We start from the raw sequence: 27983 nt of genomic DNA on the forward strand, positions 1-27983 counted from the left end.
AATTTTCATTTCAGTTTGTTTTATTACCACCAGTAAAATGTGCTTTTTTTTTTTTTTTAAATTTCTGACACAGAAGGGGCTTTTAATTTTAGAGGGTGTGTGATAGTGAAAGTGTTAACTGGTTCCAATGTGCCAATGTTGTAAAAGCTGAACATCATAAGTCAGAACATCCTATGACAAAGACCTACTAATTATTTGTTCAATAATAATTAATTTTTTATTAACTCAAAATTGTGACATGACTTGTTATCCAGGTACAATAGAAACTACACTATGTCATACTATATGGGGGACAAAGAAGTTGGAATGAAAGGAAATGAAAGGAGTAAACAGAGTGATGGTAGTGACAGGAGCGAAGGGAGCTGCTGGTAATGTGAGGTCAGTGGCATGACTGAAGGACTACCAGTTACTGCCAACCATGATGCATCAAGGTTTTGGTAGTAAAATGGACAATCACAAAATTCAAAAAAATTTTTTTGTTTTTAACATGTCGGTTGTTTCCCACCAAGGCAGGGAGACCCAAAAAGAAAGAAAACCCAAAAAGAAAGAAAAATCTTTCATCATTCAACACTTACACCATCACTCATACATAATCACTGTATTTGCAGAGGCAATCAGATATGAAAGTTTAGATATCCCTCCAACCTGCCAATATCCAGACCCTTCCTTTAACCCATAAACGGTCCAAGCAGATCTACGTTCACATGTGTAGTGCTACAAAAGTAGATCTACGTTTTTTTACATATTTTCAAATATAACAAAAAAAAAGTAGATCAAAGTTTTTTACACATTTTCAAATGTAAAAAAACAAAAAGAAGATTACATTTTTTACATACTTTCAAATGTTGAAAAAACGTATATATACGTTTGGACCGTTTACGGGTTAAAGTGCAGGCATTGTAGTTCCCACTTTCAGTACTCCAGTCCGGCTAACAGGTTTCTCTGAATCCCTTCACATGGCCATATTTTATTGTATTTCTAGTTTTCTGTCAGAAATTAAAAAAAAATCACTTCACATGGCCATATTTTATTGTATTTCTAGTTTTCTGTCAGAAATTAAAAAAAAAACACAAGTGAAAGCTCTCCATACTTATGGTTACTTACCAATCCCTCATTGGCATTCTGATCCCCAGCTAATTCCACCTTGACATCTCGTATTCGACCATCGGGATCAAGAAGAACTTCTACATAGAACATATCACATGACACAAAAACTTCAGAATCTGTTGTCCCAGCTGTAAATTTCAATCTGAAAAGAAAAGCAAGCACTGTCTAGACACCGAGAATAAAGATTTGAGAGTAAAATGCTAACTTTTGCAAATGCAGCAAAACCTCTCATTAGCACTGTACTTCCCACCTCCAAGACTCAAGTCTGGCTAACTGGTTCCCTGAATATTACCCTGCTCACACTCCAACAACAAACAAACCTCCCCCTCCCCCCCACACAGGAGAGATTAAGTGAAATTGACCTGATGACACTGGGGGGACAGGAGAGATGGGGGGACATGATATGACATATAAAAATTGAAAGGACCTGACAAGGTGGACAGAGACAGGATGTTCCAGAGATGGGACACAGTAACAAGGGTTCACAATTGGAAGTTGAAGACTCAGATGAGTCACAGGGATGTTGGGAAAGTGATGCAGTGGAGGTAGGATCCATACATAGCTTTAAGAGGTACAACAAAGCTCATGGAGCAGGGAGAGAGTGGATCTAGTAGAGACCAGAGAAGTGGCAAGACCAGAAGCTATGACTCAACCCCTGCAACCACAATTAGGCGAGTGTGCACGTGCGCACACACACGCACACATTAGGACCCCACTTTATGGTTTTTCATTGTATGGTGTTTGGCTAATATGAACATTTTCAAAACCAAAACTTGTATACAGCTCCCCACCACCCGACTCGCTAATATGGCCTCCACAAACCATTGTTTGTTTACATTTTTGTAAACTCAGTGTCCCTCCAGCATGTCTGGAAACTTTCCAAAATTTCAAGTGCTTTAAAATTATTGCATATTTTATATATACAGTGGACCCCCGGATTACGTAATTAATCAGTTCCAGAGAAAGTGACTTATCCTGAATCTGACTTATTCCGAATTAATTTTCCCCATAAGAAATAATGGAAATCCAATTAATCCATTTTAGACAGCCAAAAGTATTAAAAAAAAAAATATTTTCTACGTGAAATATACATTTACCTACACAGAAAACAATGATACACGAAGAATAAAACAATAATAACATCACACTTACCTTTATTGAAGACATGGTGATCTATGAAAGATGGGAGGAGGGGAGAGGATGGAGGAGTTTACAATTGTTTGGAAGGGGAATCCCCTTCCATAGAGACTTCAGGTACCAAGTCCTTATCCTGGGTTACTTCCCTCTGTTTTTTAAGGCCACTAGGACCAGCTTAAGTCACTGGACCCCTGTTGCTCAAAAAAGTGTTCCAGAGAGGTCTGTTTCTGGCGTATGTTAGGAACTGTATTGGGAGACAGGACAAGATAGTCCTTCAATATGACACTAATATCAGCTCTACGACTTATTTATCTAGCACAATTTATCTAATATGACATTATAAACAATATCAACCCCTTGACTGTCGCAGCCCCAAATCCTGAGGTGTCTCCTGGTGTCGCAAAATTTCTGAAAAAAATAAAAAAAAAAAAAACTTCTGAAATGATAGAGAATCTTTTCCCAATTGTAATGACACCAAAAGAAAGAAATTTGATGGAAAACTGATGGAATTACACTATTGCGAAGTTAGCAACCTCAGCGATATTAACGAATCAGTGATTTCGCCCACTTTGAGCCCTACTTTCGGCTAATTCCATCGTTCCAGTCGACCAAACTCATAGCTATTTCTTTAGAACTACATATTTTCTAACGATTGAGTACAAGAAACTGCCCATTTACTGATTTCAACTACCCAATAACGTGGTCAGAAATTTGCAATTTGGCCAATTTCACGAAAATTAAAATACTATATGACAATTTCAAAATAGGGTCCAGAATGAGCAATGCAGACATTCCTGGCTCTAAAATAAAATTTTCTTTGTTCATCAGTCACGTCTCCATGCCACCCTGATTTTACTCTTGCTTTCTATTTTGAATTTTTATTCAAACAAAAAATACAAGATTTACTGTTATGCAGACTACTGCAATATTGTAATAATTGCATAAATAATGTCAACCCATTCATGACTGCATATTAGAATGGGTAGTTGGACACTTATTGGACAATGACATCATTTGTTTACTTTTGAACATCGGCAAAAATCAAACATTTCCCCTAATTTGAGCTCCATTTTAAGGTTCTTTTCATAGTAAAACCAATAAAAATCACCTCTACTACTATAATATGTTTTCCATTCTATCAAATGAGACCAAGAAAACAAGAATACAACCGTAAATACCATACGAAAATAGACCACAAAGTTGGCATTTTAATAAAAAAACGGTCGGAGTTTTTTTTTCTCATTATGCACTGAGTGCTGCAGGATTTTTTTATATGGTGCACACTGACCACACAGACCCATTCTCTTACATGTGGGCCTACCAGCTTTCTCCTGCTTGATTTGAAGCCGCTAGAATTTATGAGTATATATATGTCAAACACGGTGGCTCGTAAGACGTATATACTATATGACCGAAACAGTCAAAGGGTTAATAACAAAGAAACATGATATATCCTCTAGAATGAATAAAATATGGCATTAAGAATGTCATGAGTGGTGGTGTGTTGTTTGTTGTTGGGTGTATAAGGGTCGCTGAAAGATAAGCCTTACACAGTTGTGGTGAAGGCAGAAGCAGAGGTGGCGGTGTTAGTCAGTAGCCTTATATACCTCCAACAACAATGGAGGAGCCAGTTTCATGGTGTCCTTTTTCTATCGATTAATCGCTTAACTTACTTGCTACACTGTTAACCCTTAAACTGTCCAAACGTAGATCTACGTTTTTTCAACATTTGAAAGTATGCAACAAAAAGTAGATCTTTTCTAATTTTACATTTGAAAATGTGTAAAAAAGCTTGCAAGTGTCTGTATTGTGGGGTATATGCTTCACCAACTCGTGCAAATGTACGTGTATTAACCAAAAGTAGACAGGTATTAATATGAATTTTGTCTGACCAAGTGACTCCCCTTACATATTTGTCCATTTGTTTAAATTCTTGGCGTCTCTCTCCTTCTCTCTCGTTTACAATAATAATAATAATATCTTTATTTCTACAAGTACAGTGGACCCCCGCCTTACGATCAGCTCCCAACTCGACCAATTATGTAAGTGTATTTTTGTAAGTGCTTTGGTACGTGTATTTTTGAGGGTCTGAAACCGACTAATCTAATTCACAATATTCCTTATGGGAACAAATTCGGTCTATAACGGCACCCGAACAGACCTCTGGAATGAAATAATATCGTAAGGCGGGGGTCCACTGTACATGTATGATGACATCTAAGGGTAGTTGTTAAAAATTATTAAACTCAGTGAACAAGGTATGTTGATGGCAATAATAATAATAGCCCTGGGGAGCTTAAAATTTAAGTCGTAAATTTCAAGTATGTATGGTAGCTGGTGTAGGGGCTACCACACCTGACTTTCTACAATAAATACTACTCACTTCTCACCCTACATTAAGACTACAAATATTTTAAGGTAAGTAATGAATAAACTTTTGTTTTTCATTTTGGGCCAGTCTGCCTCAGTGGGAAACTGCCTGTTTGTTGAAAGCTAAAGAGAGAAGTAATGAATGTACTGTGTATATATTTTACTTTTTGTTTTTCTAAAGCCTAGTTCTACTGTTAATATATGTTTGTGTAAACTTGTCACAGTAGGGCCCCCACTTATACAGCTGGTTAGGTTCCAGGCTACCTCCAGAAAGGAGACATCACCAGAAAGCGGATGTCATTCGTTTCCACTTAGAAATGTCAGATAATAAATTTACACTAACGTATACAGTGGAACCTCTACTTGCGAGCATGTCCACGTGCAAGTTTTTCCAAATACGAGCAGTCGATGCGTCGATTTTTTGCTTCCATACGTGAGCAAAATTTCCACAAGCGAGCAGACCTCAAGGCAGGTTCCTTGATATTGGTGAGGGGCTCTTGGTCTTGATCTCAGGAATTGTATCTCATTTGTTTGTTGGACTATCTTATCACAATTCATACTAGATGAATTGTGATAGATAAATAAGCAGTATAGATGATATAAGCGAAATTATTCATGAAGAATTTTGCCCAGTCTCCAGACAAACTCTCGTCCACCGCTGACACCGCCCATACCACTACATGAATGCCATATTTTATTCATTTTAACAAATGTGTTCTAATGAAGACACAACAATAAGCATAGAACATCCATTCATGCCAGGCCTCCTCTTGTGTCAAACAAGATGACAATATATCAGGTTTCTATGTTATTCATATTGTTTGTTATGTCATACTAGATGAACTGTGATAGATAAATAAGCCATATAGAAGATATTAGCGAAATTATTCATGAAGTATTTTGCCCGGTGTCCAGACAAACTCTCCTCCACCGCCGACACCGCCCATACCACTACATGAATGACATATTTTACTCATTTTAGAGTATATATCAGGTTTCTATGTTATTTATATTGTTTATTATGTCATATTATATGAAATGAGATAGATAAATAAGCCGTAGAGTTGATATTAGCGAAATTATTGAAGTACAGAATTCCACTGGAACGGATTAATTGCATTTCAATTAATTTAAATGAGGAAAAGTGATACCGCAAACGAGCAAATCCAGTTGCGAGCAAGGTCATGGAACGGATTAAACTCGCAAGTATTAAGTTAGCAATAGAACTAGGCATTAAAAAAAAAAAAGAAGTAAACTACACACGCAGTACACTTATTACTTACCTCAAAATATTTGTAGTCTTAACCCTTTCAGGGTTGAGAGGCCCTCTCCTAAACTCATTCTCAGGGTTGAAATTTTTTTGGAATAAAAAAAAAAAATTTTTTTTTCTTATGAAATGATAGAGAATCTTTTCGCGCTCATAATGACACCAAAATTATGAAATTTGATGGAAAACTTACGGAATTATGCTCTCACGAAATTGGCAATTTTGCCAATTTCACACAAATTTCAGAAGATGCCAATTTCTAAATAGGGTCCAGAATAAGCAAGACAGACATTCCTGGCACTAAAGTAACATTTTCTCTGTTCATTAGTCACATCCCCAGGCCCCTCTTACATCTCTTTTGCTTTCCACTTTGAAATTTTATTCTCACAAAAAATAGAAGATTTCCTGTTATGCAGACTACTGCATTAGTGCAGAAATGGTATAAATAATATCAGTGCACTTGTGAAAGAATATCAGACTCACCAGTTGACATGTATTGGACGCTCAGCATGATTTGCTTACTTTTGAAATTTGGTAAAAATCGAACATTTCTGCTACTTTGAGTTCAATTTCAAGGTGCTTTTCATTATGAAACCAATCAAAATCATCTCAATTTCTGTAATGTCTTCCATTCTATAAAATGAGACCAGAAAAACTAGAATACAACCATAAATACCATACAAAAATACATTGCAAAGTCGCTGTTATAAACCAAAAACACAGTCGGAGTTTTTTCTCATTATGCACTGTGTGCTGCAGGATTTTTTTTATACTGTGCACAGTGATCACATAGACTCATTCTTTCATATGTAGGCCTACCAGTTTTCTCTCACTAGATTTGAAGGAGCTAGAATTTAGGCGTAAGCCGTACTAGTACGTCGGAAACCTGAAAGGGTTAATGTAGGGCGAGACGTGAGTAGTGTTTATTGTAAGTCAGGTGTGGTAGTTATGGTAGCCAGCCAGGCCACCCCACTCCACCCACACATAATATACTAAGACATTTAAAGCACCCTAGAGCGATAAAATGCATATATAGTGTACACTCATTACTTACTTTAAAATATTTGTACAGTGGAACCTCGGTTTTCGTATGCCCTAGTTTGCATGTAAAACTGGAGTTATTCTCTATAAAATGTATTTTTTGTCAATATTTTTGGTTGTCTGGAACGGATTAATTGGTTCTGTTCCAGACACCCAAAAACACTAAAGAAAAAAAAATATGGAGAAGAACTACAGTTTTACATACAAACTAGGGCATATGAAAACCAAGGATCCACTGTAGTCTTAATGGTCTTAATATAGGGTGCAAGGTGAATAGTATTTATTTATAGAAAGTCAATTGTGGTAGGTATCACAGCCCATCTGGCCACCCCACCCACACATAATATACTAGGCATTTAAAGTGCCCTAAAGCGATAAAATGCATATACAATACACTCATTACTTACCTTAAAATATTTGAAGTCTTCATGTAGGGTGAGAGATGAGTAAACGAGATGAAAATGAATAAACGACAGACAGAGAGAGCAAGTAAATGAAGAGAGAGGACAGAGCAGCAATGTAAACAAACAGACGAACGAAGCTGGTGGGTTGATACATGTTCATTTCCAAATTTGTAAAGCTTAGATAATAACGCAAACACTTTACATTGTGTACAAGTTGTCTCCACGGTGGTATAGTATAATACACAAAGAACAACACTCCCAGTCTCACGTAAAACACCATTTTTAGAAGGAATAACGCTCTGAGTGAAGGAATACAAAAGGAATAATTTTCTACGGTTACCCCCAGTAATACTACTATGAACACATTTTCTTTGGTGTTGGACTAGAGAAAACGTTATTCTTTCCGACACTCCAACTGCAAAAACATTTCATATTTATGTTAATATATTCTACTGTGGGTGTATTTATTGTGTTTGTATGTTATGAAGTGTGTTTATTATATAATTTAAAAAAAAAAATCATAGATGGATTAAGCAAAATGTCTATATTAATGTTTTATATGACATTTAATTAGCACCAGAGTGATTATTATTGTGTGTTATTATTATCAATATTAATATGGCATCTTCAAGATTAATAAGACACTCATAGTGATTTTAATGTGTACCTGCATGCCAGCACAGTGTGTAAGTTTACTTAGGTACAGGTACACATAAGTACATATAATTATCAGACCATATATAAAATATGAAATAACTTTAAAAGACTTGAAGTTTGGGAAAGTTTCCAAACATAGTGGAGAGACGTGGTGCTCACTGAGAATGTAAACAAACCGGGTGGGGCACGGTGACCGTATTAAAAAGACAGGGGGAGCTGTATCGCAAGTTTTGGTCATAATTTGAAATGTCCGTATTAGCGGAATGCATTAAAGCAAAACGCCGTAAAGTGGGATCCTACTGTATCTGGAATTTATATGCATTTTTCTCCTTTCAACAAACCGGCCGTATCCCACTGAGGGAGGGTGGCCCAAAAAGAAATATGAAAGTTTCTCTTTTTAAATTTAGTAATTTATACTGGAGAAGGGGTTACTAGACACTTGCTCCCGGCATTTTAGTCGTCTCTTATGACACTCATGGCTTATGAAGGAAGAATTCTGTTCACTTCCTCATGGAGATTACATGCATTTATAAGAGGAAAAAATGGCATTCCACTTTACAGTGATTTCTGCTTTACAGTGGTAGCCTAGAACCTAACTTGCCATATAAGTGGAGTTCTACTGTATATATTTATATTTATATATTTAATTTATTATTTATGACACTGGCCATTGCCCACCAATATACAGTGACCTAAAAGTAAACACATTCACTATCACTCATCCAATAACTCTTCTGCCAGAGGTTTACAGACACAATTTAGATGACTTTCACTATGTTTATCAGTACATAAATATCAGCTCTATACATTTTTTCTTGAGATCAGGATCTCTTGAAACAATGTAATTCTTCCACAGACATTGAACAACAATATTCATGACATAATTATATGTGACATATACAGGTGGCCCTCCACTTTCGCGAGCTTCGAGCATTTGCGAATTCCCAGCCGCCCAATCATATTTATGCTTTCCGCTGCATCCCTACTACCCTCCCTCTTACCCCCTCAAACAGCAGCCAGCCCGCCACTCACTCAGTCATTGTCCAGTTACTCTTCGCGTTGGCCTGTGCTAACTCTGACAATAGCGATGTCGATGATCCACCAAGTATTATCGGCAGTGATGAGTTAAAATCCACACACACTAGATTCATTATGCCATGCAGTTACACTCCATATAATCATCTCCATTCAACTGTCATCAGTAAATGCATGGCTAACTATCATGACCATCATCATTGTATTGTTAGGCTAAGTAAATGCTATTATTATATTTCCCTACAGTATATTTGTGCAACCCAGTGAGGAGCAGGGGTGTGGTGGGGACAATAAGGGAACACTGTATCAACATCCAGGGCCCCAGACTTTTCAACATCTTACCAGAAGATATCAGAAACACTGCTCGAACAAGTGTAGAAGCCTTCAAGAGGAAACTGGACAAGTATCTTCACCAGGTGCCAGATCAACCAGGCTGTGATGGATGTGGAAGCGGACCTCCAGCAGCAACAGCCTGGTTGACCAGGCAAGCACCAGACGAGCCTGGCCCATGGCCGGGCTCAGAGAGTAGATAAACTCTCGAAACTCTTCAAAGGTAAAGGTATATACCAAACATTCACGAATTTTCAACATTCACGAGATTCCTGATCCCGTAACCCTCGCGAATGTGGAGGGCCACCTGTACCAGCATTACCATAATGATACACAATAAAGCGAAATTAATAATATTTAACTGTTTATAGAAAGGATGTGATTGATAAAAGTGTATGCATTAAACAATATCTACTTGCTAAGAAAGTTCTCAACAAGATTACATAGAAAGCTTACATAATATGTTGACTATGGTGAGAGGCAAAAATGGTCAAAGAACATTGTACACAAATAGTCAAACTCTGAAATGTAAGAACATGCTACACAGACAAACTGAAATGTAAGAACATGCTACACAGACAATCAAACTCTGAAACGTAAGAATATACTACACAGTCAAAGTTTGCAACGACAGAATGTGCTACACAATCAAACTTTGAAATGTAAGAACATGCAACACAAACTCTCAAAGTGTCAAACTTCCAGCAGACAAGGGTAACTTAAAAAAAATAGAAATTATATATTATCATTATTGCATAGTTTAAGAGAAGAAAGTGTTACAAGAATTACAGCAATTAGATTATGAAATACCGTAGGTGATTCTTAACTAATATTCCACATATTTTTTACAAGTTTGCTGCAAAATATATAAGTACTATTTGCAGAAGGCAAATAATAATGATACATACCCAAGCTGTCTTGCAGTGGCTTCTAATCTCTCCACCATGGCAGGTAGAGTGGTAACTTTGATATTTTTCTGGAGTGAGTCAAGACAAGAGCCTAAGGCTACCCGTTCACCTGGATCCAGCAGGTGGTGTTTGTTCTGCGGCACAAAAAACAAAGTGATGACCCTGAACTGGCATCAAAAGGTAAGATACAAATACTTGATCAAGATGCCTTATGATGCTCCAAACATTATTTCAATAGAGTCTACTTCACAAAAGCAACATCAAATTGACCCTGCCTTTATAAATAAAATAAAACATGAATATTCTTTATTCCTACAAGTCAGATAAAGTAATGTATTTCCATTGGGGTCCTTGAGGGGATTATTTTTTTATTGGCATCAGTATCTGTGATTCTGGAGTGGTGGGTCACTGGCTGTGCCTCCAAACCAACAAGGCTCCAAGGTGATGGAATATTTCTGGTGGCCCGTGGCCTGGTGGCAAAAGCTCTCACCTCACATAGTGAGGGGTTCGAGTTCGATTCCCAGCAAGTGTTGAAATATTGGGTGTGTTTCCTTACACTGGCTGTCTATGTTCAACAATCAGTAAAATGGGTACCTGGGTGTTAATCGACTGGAATGGGTTGCATCTGGGGACTAAATTGACCTAATTTGCCTGAAATGCTCTGCATAACAAGAGGCTTTCTATATCGTAGAATGTCATTGATGTCAGCTAGGCCTGTATACCCTGTACATGTACTTGTACAGGTTGGCCATCACTAATCTGGCAATCAGTTATCCGGTTCCATCAGTAATCTGGCACTAATTTTGGCTAGCATAATTTCAAATTTCATTATTATGTTGACTCAAATCATTACACTGACTCAAATTTCATCATTATACTGACTGTAAAATTGTGCAGATGGTTGTAAATCCACAGCAGCAAGCCAGTGGAGAAAAAAAGCAGTGATAAACATGAAGATGTAACAGAAAGAGTCTCTGTTGATAGGTTAATTAAGTGTATTCTAACTTAGCCACTCTGTAATCCGGCAAACTCACTAATCCGGCACACTACAGGTCCCAATGATGCCAGATTAGTGATGGCCGACCTGTAGAATATATAGTAATACAGTAAGGCCCCGCTTTACGGCGTTTCGCCTTACGGCATTCCGCTAATACGGCGATGTCAAATTATGACCAAAATTTGTTATACGGCAAGCGGTCTTTTAACCCTTTGAGGGTCGACAGGCCCTCTCCGAAACTCGTTCTCAGGGTCGGCCAAATTTAAAAAAAAAAAAAAATTATTTTCTCTTATGAAAAGATAGAGAATCTTTTCCCGATCATAACGACACCAAAAGTTTGAAATTTGATAGAAAACTTACGGAATTATGCTCTCGCAAAGTTAGCGGTCTCGGCGACGTTTACGGATCGGCGATTTTGCCCACTTTGAGCCCCATTTTCGGCCAATTTCACTGTACTAGTCGACAAAAAACATGAATATTTCGCTAGAACTCCATTTTTTCTATCGAATGGGTGCAAGAAACCACCCATTTATAAATTCAACTATCCAGTACAGTGGTCAGAATTTAGCAATTTTGCCAATTTCACACAAATTTCAAAAGATGCCAATTTCGGAATAGGGTCCAGAATAAACAAGAAAGACATTCCTGGCACTAAAATGACATTTCCTCTAGTCATTAGTCACGTCTCAAGGCCCCTCTTATATTCTTTTGCTTTCCACTTTGAATTTTTATTCTCACAAAAAATATAAGATTTACTGTTATGCAGACTACTGCATTAGTGTAAAAAATGGTATAAATATTATTGGTGCACTTGTGAAAGAATATTAGACTCACCAGTTGACGTGTATTGCACGCTTGGCACGATTTGTTTACTTTTGAAGTTTTTGGTAAAAATCGAACATTTCTGCTACTTTGAGCTCAATTTCAAGGCACCTTTCATTGTAAAACCAGTCAAAATCATCTCAATTTCAGTAATATGTCTTCCATTCTATAAAATGAGACCAAGAAAACTAGAATACAACAATAAATACCATACGAAAATACACTGCAAAGTCGCTGATTTATTAAAAAAAATGGAAAAAGTTTTTTTTTTCTCATTATGCACTGTGTGCTGCAGGATTTTTTTTAGACTGTGCACACTGACCACATAGACCCATTCTTTCATATGAAGGCCTACCAGCTTTCTCCCACTAGATTTGAGGTCGCTAGAATTTATGAGTACTAGTACGTCAAAAACCCCTACGCGTAAGACGTACTAGTACGACGAAAACCCTCAAAGGGTAAGTGTATTCTAACTTAGCGTAATCGAAACGTACTCCCAATGATAGATTAGTGATGGCGACGTAAAATATAGTAATACCCCCGCTCAATTCCGCTAATACGGCGATGTCAAATATGACGTTATACGCGCGGTCTTTTAAATACGGCGCCCACCACCCGGTTTGTTTACATTTTCCGTGACCACATCTATTATGTCAGGAAACTTTCCAAAATTTCAAGTGTTTTAAAGTTACTGCATATTTTATATGTACTCTGATAATTATACCTATGTGTACCTGTACTTAAATATACTTACACACTGTGCTGGTGTGCAGGTACACATTAAAATTACTAAGTCTCTCTCTACTCATGATGCCAATACTACATAATAATAATCACTCTTGGGCACACTAAATCTCTTATTTTACATCAATATAGGCATTTTCATTAATCCATCTATGATATTTTCCTCAAAATTATATATGAAACCCATTACATAGCATATAAACATGATACATACACTCAGAATAAAAATTGATGTAAATATGAGATTTGTTTACAAAGCAGCTGTGTAGGTAGTGTCGAAAGAATTATGTTTTCTCTAGTCAAACGCTGGGGGATAACTGTAGAAAAATATTCTTTTCGTATGCCTTTACTCTATATATAGCAATTCATGACCCTTGTGGGTTTAGTGCTTTTTATAATAAATAATAATAATAATTATTATTAATATTAATATTATTATTATTAATATTAATAATAATAATAATAATAATATTATTATTATTATTAATATTATTATCTTCATTCACTCTAAAAATGGTGTGTTGCTGTTTGTTTATTCTGAACTAACTTGTACAACTTGCACACAATGTAAGAGTATTTGTACTGAGGTAATTATTATTAAAATAAAAAAAATATTGAGGTAAATGTTTTACACACTCTTACAAATGGACATGAATGAACTAAAAGTAGACACACATTAATACGCATTTCGCCTGATCAAGTGATCGTCCACTACCTGTTCAGTTTGTGTTCTTACATTGTCTCAACTCTGTATCTCGTTCTCTCTCTCGTTTACTCTTTCGTTAACTAGCTGGCTCTCATTGATGATGGCGTCTAAGGTTAGCTGCAATAAAAAGAGAAGTCGTAAGCCTCTTGCTTTAAGTGCCAAGTTAGAGGATGATGGCGTGCCATTTTGATTTTATTCAATAAACACCCTGCCACTCACCTCTCACACATTAATATTAATATTTTAAGGTAAGTAATAAGTGTACTCTGTGCGTATCTTACCTTTTGTGTTTTTAATGCCTATTTCTATTGCTAACTTAATATAAGTTAGTGTAAACTTGTTGTCTGGCATTTAATGCATATTTTATATGCTCTGATAATAATACTTGTGGAGCCGGGTGGAGGGACAACATTACGTTTTCTCTGCTCAGCCATCAGAGAAAACGTGTATGAATCTGCGTTTGGCCCAGCCACTCCCCCACTCCTAATTTGTTTACAATTTTCGGCATGAATTATTCATTACTTCTACCTTCGTTTATGATGGCATCTAAAGGTAGTTGTTAGAAATGATTAAATTCAGTGAACAAGGCATGTCGATGTTAATAATATGGCTCTGGGCCACAGTGTAGGTAGCCGGTAGGTGTAGCCCAGGCTACACCTACCGGCTACCTACACTGACTTTATACAAATAAATACTACTCACCTCTCTTCCTATATTAAGACTACACATATTTTAAGGTAAATAATGAGTGTACTGTATGTGCATTTTACCTCTCTGGGATGTTTTAAATATCGTATATTACGTATGAGACGGGGAGCCAGTGCTACCTACACCTGGGCTACCTGCACCTGACTTCCTACAAATAAGTACTACTCACCTCTCTCCCTACATTAAGATTACAAATACTTTAAGATAAGTAATGAATTTACTGTGACTGTATTTTCCTTTGTGTGTTTTTAATGCCTAGTTCTATTACTAACTTAATATAATTTAGTGTAAACTTGTTGTCTGGCATTTATATGCATTAATAAATGGAAAAAAATGGAGTTCTGCCTTCCAGCAATGTCTGCTTTCCGGCGATGGCCTGGAACCTAACCCGCCGTATAAGTGGGGCCCTACTGTATATATAGTTATAGTCCTTTCTTTCAATTTTCTGTCACTGAAAAATCACTTGCTGATTACAAAGGGGCTTTCTGTATGCACACCTGTCACCAACATCTGTACAACCACTGTATCATGCTGAAATGAAGAAACTAGAATCTTCAATCTTTAGCTATAATTGTCAGTTTCCCCAAGATTTGTGGGATCTGTACCTCCTGGTCCATTGCAAATGATAGGCAGGGCAATTTGTGTTGTAGCATTGTTTTTAGTGGACTGATATATGCCACATTTCAGGGTGAAAAAATTTACAAAAGGTAGAACAAAACACTCCTTTCGGACAAGGGGTTGCAGCTGTACAATTTTGCTTTCAGATGGCTAGAATTTGGATAGGGAGGGGGGAGGGGGCTGAGTTTTCAATTTATTCAGTTTCTAGAACTGCACTATCATCTTCAATAACTGGACCAACTGTTCCCAGATGCAGACTTCTGTTCTACTAAATTTATATTGGAGGCTGTGATAGAGTCTGTTGCTGAGTCTGCAGTGGAGTCTGTATTAGGAGCTTATAGCTGGATCAGCACTAGAGCTGGAGGCTGAACGGGGTTATGTTCTGGTTACACGTACTTTTTCTAGTAGGCCTCTATTTCCAAGTCATCTACTGAAATAAGGGAATTTTGAATGTTTCTATATTTTGCTCCTCTTTTACATTCCAGCTCTGTTCCTTTTTCCTGAAGCAGTTTTTCTTCCCATGTTCTATATAATTTGGGTAGGCTATCCACGAGCCCCTTTGCTTTCCTGTTTATTATTTAGTACCCTCCTTAGTACTTTCCTGAATCCTGTCCAAAGCCCCACATCCTTACTGCGGATCCAGAAGCACCTTTCTAGATTAGTTTCATTCATGGAAGCAGTGTTTACTCTTGCACAAGAGACATGGTGTTTTGAAAGACATAGGTTACATGTAATCCTTGACTTTTTTCCTAAAAGGACCTCTCCACATGTTCCACAGGTACTCCTGCATGCTATCCTGCCTACATCCTATAAGCAATCTGCATAGCCCATGAGCCCCAATTGCCATTTAAGTGTACCTTATATTTAGCAGCTCTCTCACCCTGGCACATGTGAACGTATTTCTTAGACAAATTACTGCTCCACGAGATGAAAGGAACTGACAGAGGGAGGTGAATGAATGGTGAGGTTGTAGTTGTGGAGGGGTGAGCAGTGGCTGAGGGGCACATGAAGTGTTTGGTGTAATGCTGTGACTCAATGTACCCCACAATACATTTCTTATGATGTATGACAGCCACTCTCTCTCCTGCTCAATTCATGTATATTTCCCAGTCCTCATACAATGAACAAGTCAAGTTCATGATTTCTGTTCTATGGATTAGTTGTCTGGTTGACTTGTAGTAGTGGGCAGATCTTGCTGCCATGCATGTGGTGGTATGAGGCACAAGGCCTATGGTGTGGTTGCCCTGAGTGATTATGCTGCATATGAAGAAAAAGAAAAAAACTTGAGGGGAGGGAGTATCTAAAAACTTGTTCCTTCTCCCTCCTTTACGAATAATCAGATTACTGTTTTTGTACTGTATGTGCTGGTTTGTAATTACCTTCAACTTTATTTACTGCATTAAATACAGCTTCCTAGAGCAGTGGAAACTTACTACCAGAGGCTGACTTTGGAAGTACAGTACGGCCCTGTCTTACGGCATTTCACCTCAAAACGTTCCGCTAATACAGACATTTCAAATTACAGCAGACTCGCGATAATCGTAAGGCTCAAAAGTCGTAATTTTCGAAAATCGTAATGTTATTTTCATCAAAACATTGACCTGCGAATCGTCGTTTGACTCGCAAATAGTCATTCGTCTGGGACGCGTACACACAGCCCCAAGCCGCCTCACACTTCATTCCCAGCCAGTGTGCCATTGTTTATCAGTGAGTGAGGATGATCCCACAAGTTCATACGATACATTTCATAATATTCCATTCATTTTTAGTGCTTGCAGCTGCTAAATAAGTCACCATGGCTCCAAAGAAAGCTTCTAGTGCCAGCTCTTTGGTAAAGAATGTGAGAAACATATATAATTTAAGAAAAAGTTTGTAGAAAAATACGAAGGTGGTGGTGGTGGTAGAGTAGTAGCAGTTGCAATAGTGGTAGAGGGTGGTAGTGATGGGGGTAGAGGGTGCTAGCAGTTGTGATAGTGGTAGGGGGTGGTAGCAGTTGTGATAGTGGTAGAGGGTGGTAGTGGTTGTGATAGTGGTAGAGGTTGTGATTGTGGTAGAAGGTGGTAGTGATGGTGGTAGAAGGTGGTAGTGATAGTGGTAGAAGGTGGTAGTGATGGTGGTAGAAGGTGGTAGTGATGGTGGTAGAAGGTGGTAGTGATGGTGGTAGCAGTTGTGATAGTGGTAGAAGGTGGTAGTGATTGTGGTAGAGGGTGGTGGTGGTGGTTGTGATGGTGGTAGAGGGTGCCTTCTTCACTGATTCAGGGATTCTACTAACTCTTCCAATGTTGTTGGAGTTCTATAAGGCTACAGAGAACACCGCTGCCTCAGCTGCTGCTTCACCGCCATTATGGATGGCTTATGCTCTCAGTGGCCCTTATACATCCAACAACAACAACACCTCTTGTGACATTCATAATGACTTATTTTATTCATTCTAGAGTATATTCCGTGTTTCTATGTTATTAATATTGTTTATTATGTCATATATACGTATATTAGTTGAATTGTGATAGATAAATAAGCCAAAGAGTTGATATTAGTGTCATATTCTCCAACAATAAACTCGCCTCCCCTCCCTCTGCCATACACCAAAAAAAGTCTTCAATAAAGGTAAGTGTGATGTTAAATGTTCATTTATACATTGTATTACTGCTTTACATTTATTAGGCATTCTTTTCTGCATGTAAATCTTTATTTAAGCTAGGGAAGTGACCCCTGAAGTGACCTAGAGTTCTTATGGAGGGGGATTCCTCTTCCAAACAATAACCTCTCTTCACTCTCTTCTCCTCCCTGTCTTCCATTCATCAACAACAGCCTTCAATAAAGGTAACTGTCATGTTGAAAGTTCATTCTCTTGTGCATGTAAATATATCTTTAAGGTAAAAAAAAAATTGTTGTTGATACTTCTGGGTGTCTGGAATGAATTAATTGGTTTTACATTATTTCTTATGGGGAAAATGGATTCGCAAATCATCAATTTCGATAATAGTCACGCTCTCTGGAATGGATTAATTATGAAAAACGAGGGTCCACTGTATGACCAAAACTCGCTATATGGCTCTCCCCACTTGACTTTCTAATATGGTCACTGCGCCCCACCCGGTTTGTGCACATTCTCTGAGCTCCATGAGCACCATGTCTCTCCATTATGTCTGGAAACCTTCCAGAATTTCAAGTGTTTTAAAGTTATTTCATGTTTTATATACGTATACTCTGATAATTATACTTGTGTGTACCTGTACCCAAATAAACTTACACACTGTGTTGGCATGCAGATACACATTAAAATCACTAAGAGTGTCTTATTAGTCTTGAGGATGCCACATTAATAATAATAATATGCAATCGTAATCACTGAGGCACATTAAATGTTGTATATCATGTTAATATAGGTATCTTCATTAATCCAGCGATGATATTTTTTTCAGTTAGAGCAAAGGAAGGGGTAGCAGTAATGTTAAATGATCAGTTATGGAAGGAGAAAAGAGAATATGAATGTGTAAATTCAAGAATTATGTGGATTAAAGTAAAGGTTGGATGCGAGAAGTGGGTCATAATAAGCGTGTATGCACCTGGAGAAGAGAGGAATGCAGAGGAGAGAGAGAGATTTTGGGAGATGTTAAGTGAATGTATAGGAGCCTTTGAACCAAGTGAGAGAGTAATTGTGGTAGGGGACTTGAATGCTAAAGTAGGAGAAACTTTTAAGGGTGTGGTAGGTAAGTTTGGGGTGCCAGGTGTAAATGATAATGGGAGCCCTTTGATTGAACTTTGTATAGAAAGGGGTTTAGTTATAGGTAATACATATTTTAAGAAAAAGAGGATAAATAAGTATACACGATATGATGTAGGGCGAAATGACAGTAGTTTGTTGGATTATGTATTGGTAGATAAAAGACTGTTGAGTAGACTTCAGGATGTACATGTTTATAGAGGGGCCACAGATATATCAGATCACTTTCTAGTTGTAGCTACACTGAGAGTAAAAGGTAGATGGGATACAAGGAGAATAGAAGCATCAGGGAAGAGAGAGGTGAAGGTTTATAAACTAAAAGAGGAGGCAGTTAGGGTAAGATATAAACAGCTATTGGAGGATAGATGGGCTAATGAGAGCATAGGCAATGGGGTCGAAGAGGTATGGGGTAGGTTTAAAAATGTAGTGTTAGAGTGTTCAGCAGAAGTTTGTGGTTACAGGAAAGTGGGTGCAGGAGGGAAGAGGAGCGATTGGTGGAATGATGATGTAAAGAGAGTAGTAAGGGAGAAAAAGTTAGCATATGAGAAGTTTTTACAAAGTAGAAGTGATGCAAGGAGGGAAGAGTATATGGAGAAAAAGAGAGAAGTTAAGAGAGTGGTGAAGCAATGTAAAAAGAGAGCAAATGAGAGAGTGGGTGAGATGTTATCAACAAATTTTGTTGAAAATAAGAAAAAGTTTTGGAGTGAGATTAACAAGTTAAGAAAGCCTAGAGAACAAATGGATTTGTCAGTTAAAAATAGGAGAGGAGAGTTATTAAATGGAGAGTTAGAGGTATTGGGAAGATGGAAGGAATATTTTGAGGAATTGTTAAATGTTGATGAAGATAGGGAAGCTGTGATTTCGTGTATAGGGCAAGGAGGAATAACATCTTGTAGGAGTGAGGAAGAGCCAGTTGTGAGTGTGGGGGAAGTTCGTGAGGCAGTAGGTAAAATGAAAGGGGGTAAGGCAGCCGGGATTGATGGGATAAAGATAGAAATGTTAAAAGCAGGTGGGGATATAGTTTTGGAGTGGTTGGTGCAATTATTTAATAAATGTATGGAAGAGGGTAAGGTACCTAGGGATTGGCAGAGAGCATGCATAGTTCCTTTGTATAAAGGCAAAGGGGATAAAAGAGAGTGCAAAAATTATAGGGGGATAAGTCTGTTGAGTGTACCTGGTAAAGTGTATGGTAGAGTTATAATTGAAAGAATTAAGAGTAAGACGGAGAATAGGATAGCAGATGAACAAGGAGGCTTTAGGAAAGGTAGGGGGTGTGTGGACCAGGTGTTTACAGTGAAACATATAAGTGAACAGTATTTAGATAAGGCTAAAGAGGTCTTTGTGGCATTTATGGATTTGGAAAAGGCGTATGACAGGGTGGATAGGGGGGCAATGTGGCAGATGTTGCAAGTGTATGGTGTAGGAGGTAGGTTACTGAAAGCAGTGAAGAGTTTTTACGAGGATAGTGAGGCTCAAGTTAGAGTATGTAGGAAAGAGGGAAATTTTTTCCCAGTAAAAGTAGGCCTTAGACAAGGATGTGTGATGTCACCGTGGTTGTTTAATATATTTATAGATGGGGTTGTAAGAGAAGTAAATGCGAGGGTCTTGGCAAGAGGCGTGGAGTTAAAAGATAAAGAATCACACACAAAGTGGGAGTTGTCACAGCTGCTCTTTGCTGATGACACTGTGCTCTTGGGAGATTCTGAAGAGAAGTTGCAGAGATTGGTGGATGAATTTGGTAGGGTGTGCAAAAGAAGAAAATTAAAGGTGAATACAGGAAAGAGTAAGGTTATGAGGATAACAAAAAGATTAGGTGATGAAAGATTGAATATCAGATTGGAGGGAGAGAGTATGGAGGAGGTGAACGTATTCAGATATTTAGGAGTGGACGTGTCAGCGGATGGGTCTATGAAAGATGAGGTGAATCATAGAATTGATGAGGGAAAAAGAGTGAGTGGTGCACTTAGGAATCTGTGGAGACAAAGAACTTTGTCCTTGGAGGCAAAGAGGGGAATGTATGAGAGTATAGTTTTACCAACGCTCTTATATGGGTGTGAAGCGTGGGTGACGAATGTTGCAGTGAGGAGAAGGCTGGAGGCAGTGGAGATGTCATGTCTGAGGGCAATGTGTGGTGTGAATATAATGCAGAGAATTCGTAGTTTGGAAGTTAGGAGGAGGTGCGGGATTACCAAAACTGTTGTCCAGAGGGCTGAGGAAGGGTTGTTGAGGTGGTTCGGACATGTAGAGAGAATGGAGCGAAACAGAATGACTTCAAGAGTGTATCAGTCTGTAGTGGAAGGAAGGCGGGGTAGGGGTCGGCCTAGGAAGGGTTGGAGGGAGGGGGTAAAGGAGGTTTTGTGTGCGAGGGGCTTGGACTTCCAGCAGGCATGCGTGAGCGTGTTTGATAGGAGTGAATGGAGACAAATGGTTTTTAATACTTGACGTGCTGTTGGAGTGTGAGCAAAGTAACATTTATGAAGGGATTCAGGGAAACCGGCAGGCCGGACTTGAGTCCTGGAGATGGGAAGTACAGTGCCTGCACTCTGAAGGAGGGGTGTTAATGTTGCAGTTTAAAAACTGTAGTGTAAAGCACCCTTCTGGCAAGACAGTGATGGAGTGAATGATGGTGAAAGTTTTTCTTTTTCGGGCCACCCTGCCTTGGTGGGAATCGGCCGGTGTGATAATAAAATAATAAATAAAATAAATAATAAACATGCTACGTAACATATAAACATGATAAATATACCCCACAGTAGAATAAACTAACAAATATGAGATGTTGTACATACATGTATCGTTTATTCATTTTACCTCATTTATTCACCTCTCGCAACCCCAATTCTGAAACTGTCTCCCTGTGTCACAAAATATTCGAAAAAAAAAAAAAAAATTATTTTTTCTTACCAAAATGTTAGGATTAATTTGATGAGCATTTTAAACCTAAAAAAAAAAATTGTGATCAGTACTTACTGAGATATAGAGGCGTAAAGTTGGCAGAAAATGAGCCGCATATGGCAACAGCAGCAAATGCTGCTCATCCGGTATAGCACTTATATTTACTCCCATTCGAAGGTTTCTTGTATTTTCCAATATTTGTTTTTTCCAAGTAATTTATGTGGCCTGTGAGACCAAAGTAAGGTGCATTGTACATATATACACTCCTATGCAACACAATAACCGCACAAACATTATTATCATTATATTGTTTACAAAACTTGTTTATGCAAACTAACAATACCAAAAATTGTTTATTACTATTGTTCTATAATATATATATATACACATATATAGTCACTGGACACTTTCCTACAACTGCTATTAGCATCTGGAATCGTGTGTGTGTGTGTGTGTGCACTCACCTATTTGTACTCGCATATTTGTGGTTGCAGGGGTCGAGTCATAGCTCCTGGCCCCGCCTCTTCGCTGATTGCCGTGTGTGTGTGTGTACACTCACCTAATTCACCTAATTGTGGTTGCAGGGGTCGAGACTCAGCTCCTGGCCCCGCCTCTTCACTGATTGCTACTAGGTCGTCTCTCTCTCTGCTTCCTGAGCTTTATCATACCTCTTCTTAAAACTATGTATGGTTCCTGCCTCCACTACTTCACTTGCTAGGCTATTCCACTTCCTGACGACTCTATGACTGAAGAAATACTTCCTAACGTCCCTGTGACTCGTCTGGGTCTTCAGCTTCCAGTTGTGACCCCTCGTTCCTGTGTCCCCTCTCTGGAACATGCCTTCTTCCCCACCAGCCTCTCTTCTTGCCTACCTGTCTTCTTTCCTAACCTCTTCTTTCCTTTCATCTTGTCCTTCCTTCCTTTTACCCTTCATTCCTTCCTTCCTTTCATATTTCTTCTTTCCTTTCTTCCTTCCTTCCTTTCTTTCTTCCTGTCTTAATTCCTTCCTTTCCTCCTTCCTTACTTACTTACTGCTTTCCTTCCTCTCATCTCTTCCTTCCCTACTTTTTCTTGCTTCCTTCCTTCTGGTATCTTGGGTATTGCTTTCAGTCACAAACTCCTCAAAAACCATGAAATTCATCTTCAGAGATATTTTCATTTGTGTTAGAGCTATCACTGGGGAAGAGAAGAGTCCCAGATTCGCCAGGGAGTCTGATATTTCTTACCGTTAGGCATGAAATGGCATTCCCACAACACACCACTGGCTCCCCGATTTTTTTTATACTGCACACACTGACCATGGAGACCCATTCTCTCACATGTGGGCCTACTACCTTTCTCGCACTTGATTTGAAGCCACTAGAATTTACGCATATTAATACATCAAAAACACTGGCTCGTAAGACGTATATATAAGGCCAAAACAAATATTTGAAGGTAAGTAATGAGTGTGTTGTGTGTGTATTTTACTTCTTATTGTTTTTAATTCCTAGTTCTATTGCTAACTTAATATATGTTAGTGTAAACTTGTTATGAGGCATTTACATGCATTGATAAGTGGAAAAAATGATGTTCTACTTTCCAGTGGTAGCCTGGAACCTAACCTGTTGTATAAGTGTGGCCCAACTGTATATTGCATTTCTGCACAGTGATGCCACACTGTAGCTTAAATACACTCCATTTATATAAATTAACTCACTATCCCTGTGAGTAGTTCCACTTAATTTAAATTTAGTAGGTCTTTCTCATTATGTATCGATACCCTAATCATCTCACTATATGGGATAACTCAATCCTTTCTGTGAACACTGGAGACATTTGTCAACCAAGTTTTAATGTCACTTGCTGGTTGAGGGATTTGCCTGAAGCAGATCCATCATACTTCACTATTTTTTCCAAGTATTTTATCACTACACTGTACAATGAATTTGTCACAATGGTTATACACTATGTTTTTCAAAGAACACTTTCTTTTCACTGCACTATACTGGAATCATTATGTTTATGCACTGCACACACAGGCATTGGCAGATAGGCCTGTGAGGCTGATTGTTCCCACTAACTCACTTTGCAGTTTGTTTTTCTGAACCAGTCTACTCCCTTCACTACAGTTAAACATTTAGGCCAGGGTCTCTTTAGCCACTCCACAGTAAAACAAGTTCAACATTAATAACACTTCCTTCAAATGGCAATACTTCCTTTTTTCCCAACAACACTGGGTTTAAGTTGGGTCCTTGGCACTTTTAATAATTTTTACATTTTCCACTTAAATTATACAAGGGATCACATGTGAAGGACCTGGGAGCAGTAATGTCCGAAGATCACCTTCAAGGATCACAACAATGCCACTATCACATCTGTGAGGAAACTGATAGGATGGATAATGAGAACATTCAAGACAAGAGATGCCAAGCCAATGATGATCCTTTTTAAACCACTTGTTCTCTCTAGGCTGGAATACTGCTGTACATTAACATCCCCATTCAAGGCAGGTGAAATTGCAGATCTAGAGAATGTACAGAGAACCTTTACTGCATGTACATGTTCCCTCAAACACCTTAACTACTGGGAATGCCTGGAAGCACTTGACTTGTATTCACTGGAGCAAAGGTGAGGGAGATATATTATAATCTACACCTGGAAGATTCTGGAGGGACTGGTCCCTAATCTGCACACAGAAATCACTCCCTACGAAAGCAAAAGTCTTGGCCGGCAATGCAACTTACCCCCAGTGAAAAAATAGGGGCGCAACTGGTACACTAAGAGAAAACACAATAAGTTTTCCGGGGCCCAAGACTGTTCAACAGTCTCCCACCAGCCATAAGGGGAATTACCAATAGACCCCTGGTTGTCTTCAAAAGGGAACTGGGCAGATACCTAAAGTCAGTGCCAGATCAGTTTGGCTGTGGTTCATATGCTGGACTATGTGCGGCCAGCCTCGTTGATCAGGCCCTGATCCACCTGGCCCTGATCATGGACCGGGCCGCATGGATGATGATCCCCGGAATGCCCTCCAGATAGATAGTGTTCACAGCCAACAATATAACCATTCATGTCATTGTTGTCTCTTTTCTGCAGTTTTTACGCTTGAAGAAATGCTGATAATGCTTAAGATATCAGAGCCAGTGTACATACATGTGCAGAAAGGCACTATATTTCGATCTGTCAGAGCTTAATTAAATAAATGACCCTGGAGCATTATTCAGAAATAAAGAGCAGCAAAGCTAATTAAGTGTGCTAAATCTAAGAAAACAATAAAATGTACAATTTGTTTACCATTATGGCTTGTTTTATTCCTTTTGCTGATTCTAAAAGTGAACGAAATCCTGCAGCTTTGCTTCGGAGACGCTCCATAAGCACTTCCATCTGCCATGCTGTACTAGGTATTGTTGTGGTGATGGTTGTAGTCGTCACCGTTATGGGCGATGCTGTAGTGCTTCTCCCTCCACCTCCATCATCACCTGCAAATAGATAATTTTACTTCAGTCAAAGGCTTTTCATTCAATTTACAATCAAATTAAAAATGTTCCCCAGACAAAGCCTACAGACAAAAATCACGAGAAATTATGGAAATACTGCATCAGAGGACCTTAATACTGTACATGTATCTTCCTTCAAACAATCTATGATAAACTGGAATGCAATGTCTACATCACAAAGCAAACTGACAGTACAGTACTAGTAGCCAGGGTGGTTAAACCTGAGACTGGATGGGAAGAGCAATGAATCTTTGAAACTACAGTACAGTATTACCAGGTAATCCACAAGATTTGCAAGATAAAACAGACCTTCGATTTAAAAGAGATGCGTTCATGGAAAATTGTACATAAAATGAATCAGCACAGATTGAGTATAATGCAATTTTTCACCAATTATCTGAAGGAAAAAGGACCTGAAGCTTTTATATAAATGAAGGTTTGTGGAACAACTCAACAACAACAACAAAAATGCTAGGAGATATTATATAAAAGAATGCCTGCACCAGGCATAATTTATTGTCACTGGCCATAATTATTATTAAAATAAGGTGGAAGTGCAAAAACCCATAAGAATCATACAGCACATGCAGAATGGAAAGTAATAAGGTTCGATCCAAAGAAGTGGATAGGTTCATCTCCTCTGGATCACAAGTCCTGCACCAGCATCAAGGCATCTAATGTGAGGAGCACATTGGCCAAAAGTGTCAGTAAATTTACAGAAAAGGTAACAACCCCCCCCCCCCCCCCACTGCAATTTAAAATGCTAAAGGATATGCTGGGTTCTTAAGTCAGGTTAGCACCCTGTGGGGAGAATAGAATGCTTCTCAGATTTTAATCAGGGAGAAGCAATAAATCTGTAGGGATCATATAGCACCAGGTTCAATCCAGGGGAGGTGAGGATGAGTCCTTAATCCTAGGCACAAACTGCTTAAACACCACCCCTGCATAAAGGTGACCAGCATTGGTGATCTCTGATGAAGTCTCAATATTGTAGTTTAAATGTTTTACCAAGTCTTTCCAAACAGTAAATTATCTCTCTCTCTCTCTCTCTCTCTCTTTTTTTTTTGTTTTAGTGTAGATATCTCGCCTATCTTGAAGGGAAGCGGAAAGAAAGGACAGTATTGGAGAGAAATGGTGTAAAATACTGATACACTGGATAAAAACAAATGCAGTATAGTGTGATCCTTTATTGACAACGTTTCACTCACACAGTGAACTTTATCAAGTTACAAACAGATTTGTTGTGACTTGATAAAACTCACTATTGGTAAAACATTGGCAATAAAGGATGGTATTATACTGCATTTGTCTTTATGCATAAGACAGTATGTATTTCAAGAGAGAGAGCTTAAATGTTTTGAGGAGTACAATGTCTTAATCAGCACGGCTTCTCTTGTTTTAAAAGTTCTCAAAATGCCTAATGTTCACGATACTGGTTACATTTACTAAACTTGTTTGTAAACCATGTTTTAATTTTTAAACTAAGAATTTTTCATTATTTGCTTTACAATATTTATTTGATAATTATCAATCCTGTAGTACATTTAATTTTAATTTTACTGCATGTACTTTTTTATTAATCACAATGGCCATCTTCGAGTGAGGCAGGGTGACCGGACAAAGAGAAAAACACTTTCACCATCACTCCTTTAATCACTATCTTGCCAGAAGTACAATGACATCACAGGTCAAATGACCCTCCAAACTGCAACATCTCTTCCCTTCATTCTGAGTACAGGAATTGCACTTCCCACCTCCAGGACTCAAGTCTGGCTTGCCGGTTTACCTAGTTCCCTTCATGAATATTATCCTGCTCACACTTCAACAGTACACCAAATCATAAAAAATCACCTACCTCTACACAACCCTACTTAACATGCTCACACAAGCCTGCTGGATGTCCAAATATTGTACCACACAATTAGTATAATCAATATTGTTACTATCATTATCTAATATAATGTGGTGTTTGGGAATTTCTGGAGAGCGAGCTTGAGAATGATTAAAAGTCAGTGTGTTGTCTACCTTGGGTAACCTACCAGTGTGAAATGGCAAGTGAAGAAACACTAACCCTTTGACTGTTTCAGTCGTATATATACGTCTTATGAGCCACCGTGTTTGACGTATATATCCTCATAAATTCTAGCGGGTTCAAATCAAGCAGGAGAAAGCTGGTAGGCCCACATGTGAGAGAATGGTCTGTGTGCACCACATAAAAAAAAACCTGCAGCACGCAGTGCATAATGAGGAAAAGAAAACTTCGACCATTTTTTAAATTAAAAAGCCAACTTTGTGCTCTATTTTCGTATTGTATTTATGGTTGTATTCTCGTTTTCTTGGTCTCGTTTGATAGAATGGACAACATATTATAGAAATAGAGGTGATTTTGATTGGTTTTGCTATGAAAAGAACCTCGAAATGGAGCTCAAAGTAGAGGAAATTTTGATTTTTGCCGATGTTCAAAAGTAAACAAATGATGTCATTTTCCAACATATTTCCAAGTAGCCATTCTAATATGCAGTCATGAATGAGTTGACATTGTTTATACAATTATTACAATATTGCAGTAGTCTGCATAACAGTAAATCTTCTATTTTTTGTTTGAATAAAAATTCAAAATGGAAAGCAAGAGTAATATCAGAGGGGCCTGGAGATGTGACTGATCAACAAAGAAAATGTTACTTTAGAGCCAGGAATGTCTGCATTGTTCATTCTGGACCCTATTTTGAAATTGTCGTATTTTTTAATTTTCGTGAAATTGGCCAAATTGCAAATTTCTGATCATGTTATTAGGTAGTTGAAATCGGTAAATGGGCAGTTTCTTGTACTCCATCAATGGAAAAAATGGCATTATAAAGAAATAGCTATGAGTTTGGTCAACTGGAACAATGGAATTAGCCAAAAATAGGGCTCAAAGTGGGTGAAATCGCTGATTCGTAAATATAGCCAAGGTTGCTAACTTCACAATAGCGTAATTCTGTCGGTTTTCCATCAAATTTCGTTCTTTTGGTGTCATTACAATAGGGAAAAG

General features: G+C 38.2%; 1 protein-coding gene across 2 annotated transcripts in view; it reads right to left on the bottom strand.

Moving 5' to 3' along the window:
• The window catches only part of LOC128686398 (Mediator complex subunit 1), an 84783-nt gene that overhangs the window by 53643 nt on the left and 3157 nt on the right, over positions 1-27983 (bottom strand). For both annotated transcript variants that reach the window (XM_053773303.2, XM_053773304.2), the window contains 3 exons: positions 24750-24934; positions 10257-10390; positions 1105-1249 (listed from right to left, as the gene is read on the bottom strand). In XM_053773303.2, coding sequence (XP_053629278.2) covers positions 1105-1249; positions 10257-10390; positions 24750-24934 — 464 coding nt within the window. The remainder of the gene's footprint in view (positions 1-1104; positions 1250-10256; positions 10391-24749; positions 24935-27983) is intronic.

Source organism: Cherax quadricarinatus, chromosome 17 (genome assembly GCF_038502225.1).
Source record: "Cherax quadricarinatus isolate ZL_2023a chromosome 17, ASM3850222v1, whole genome shotgun sequence".
NCBI lineage: Eukaryota > Metazoa > Arthropoda > Malacostraca > Decapoda > Parastacidae > Cherax > Cherax quadricarinatus.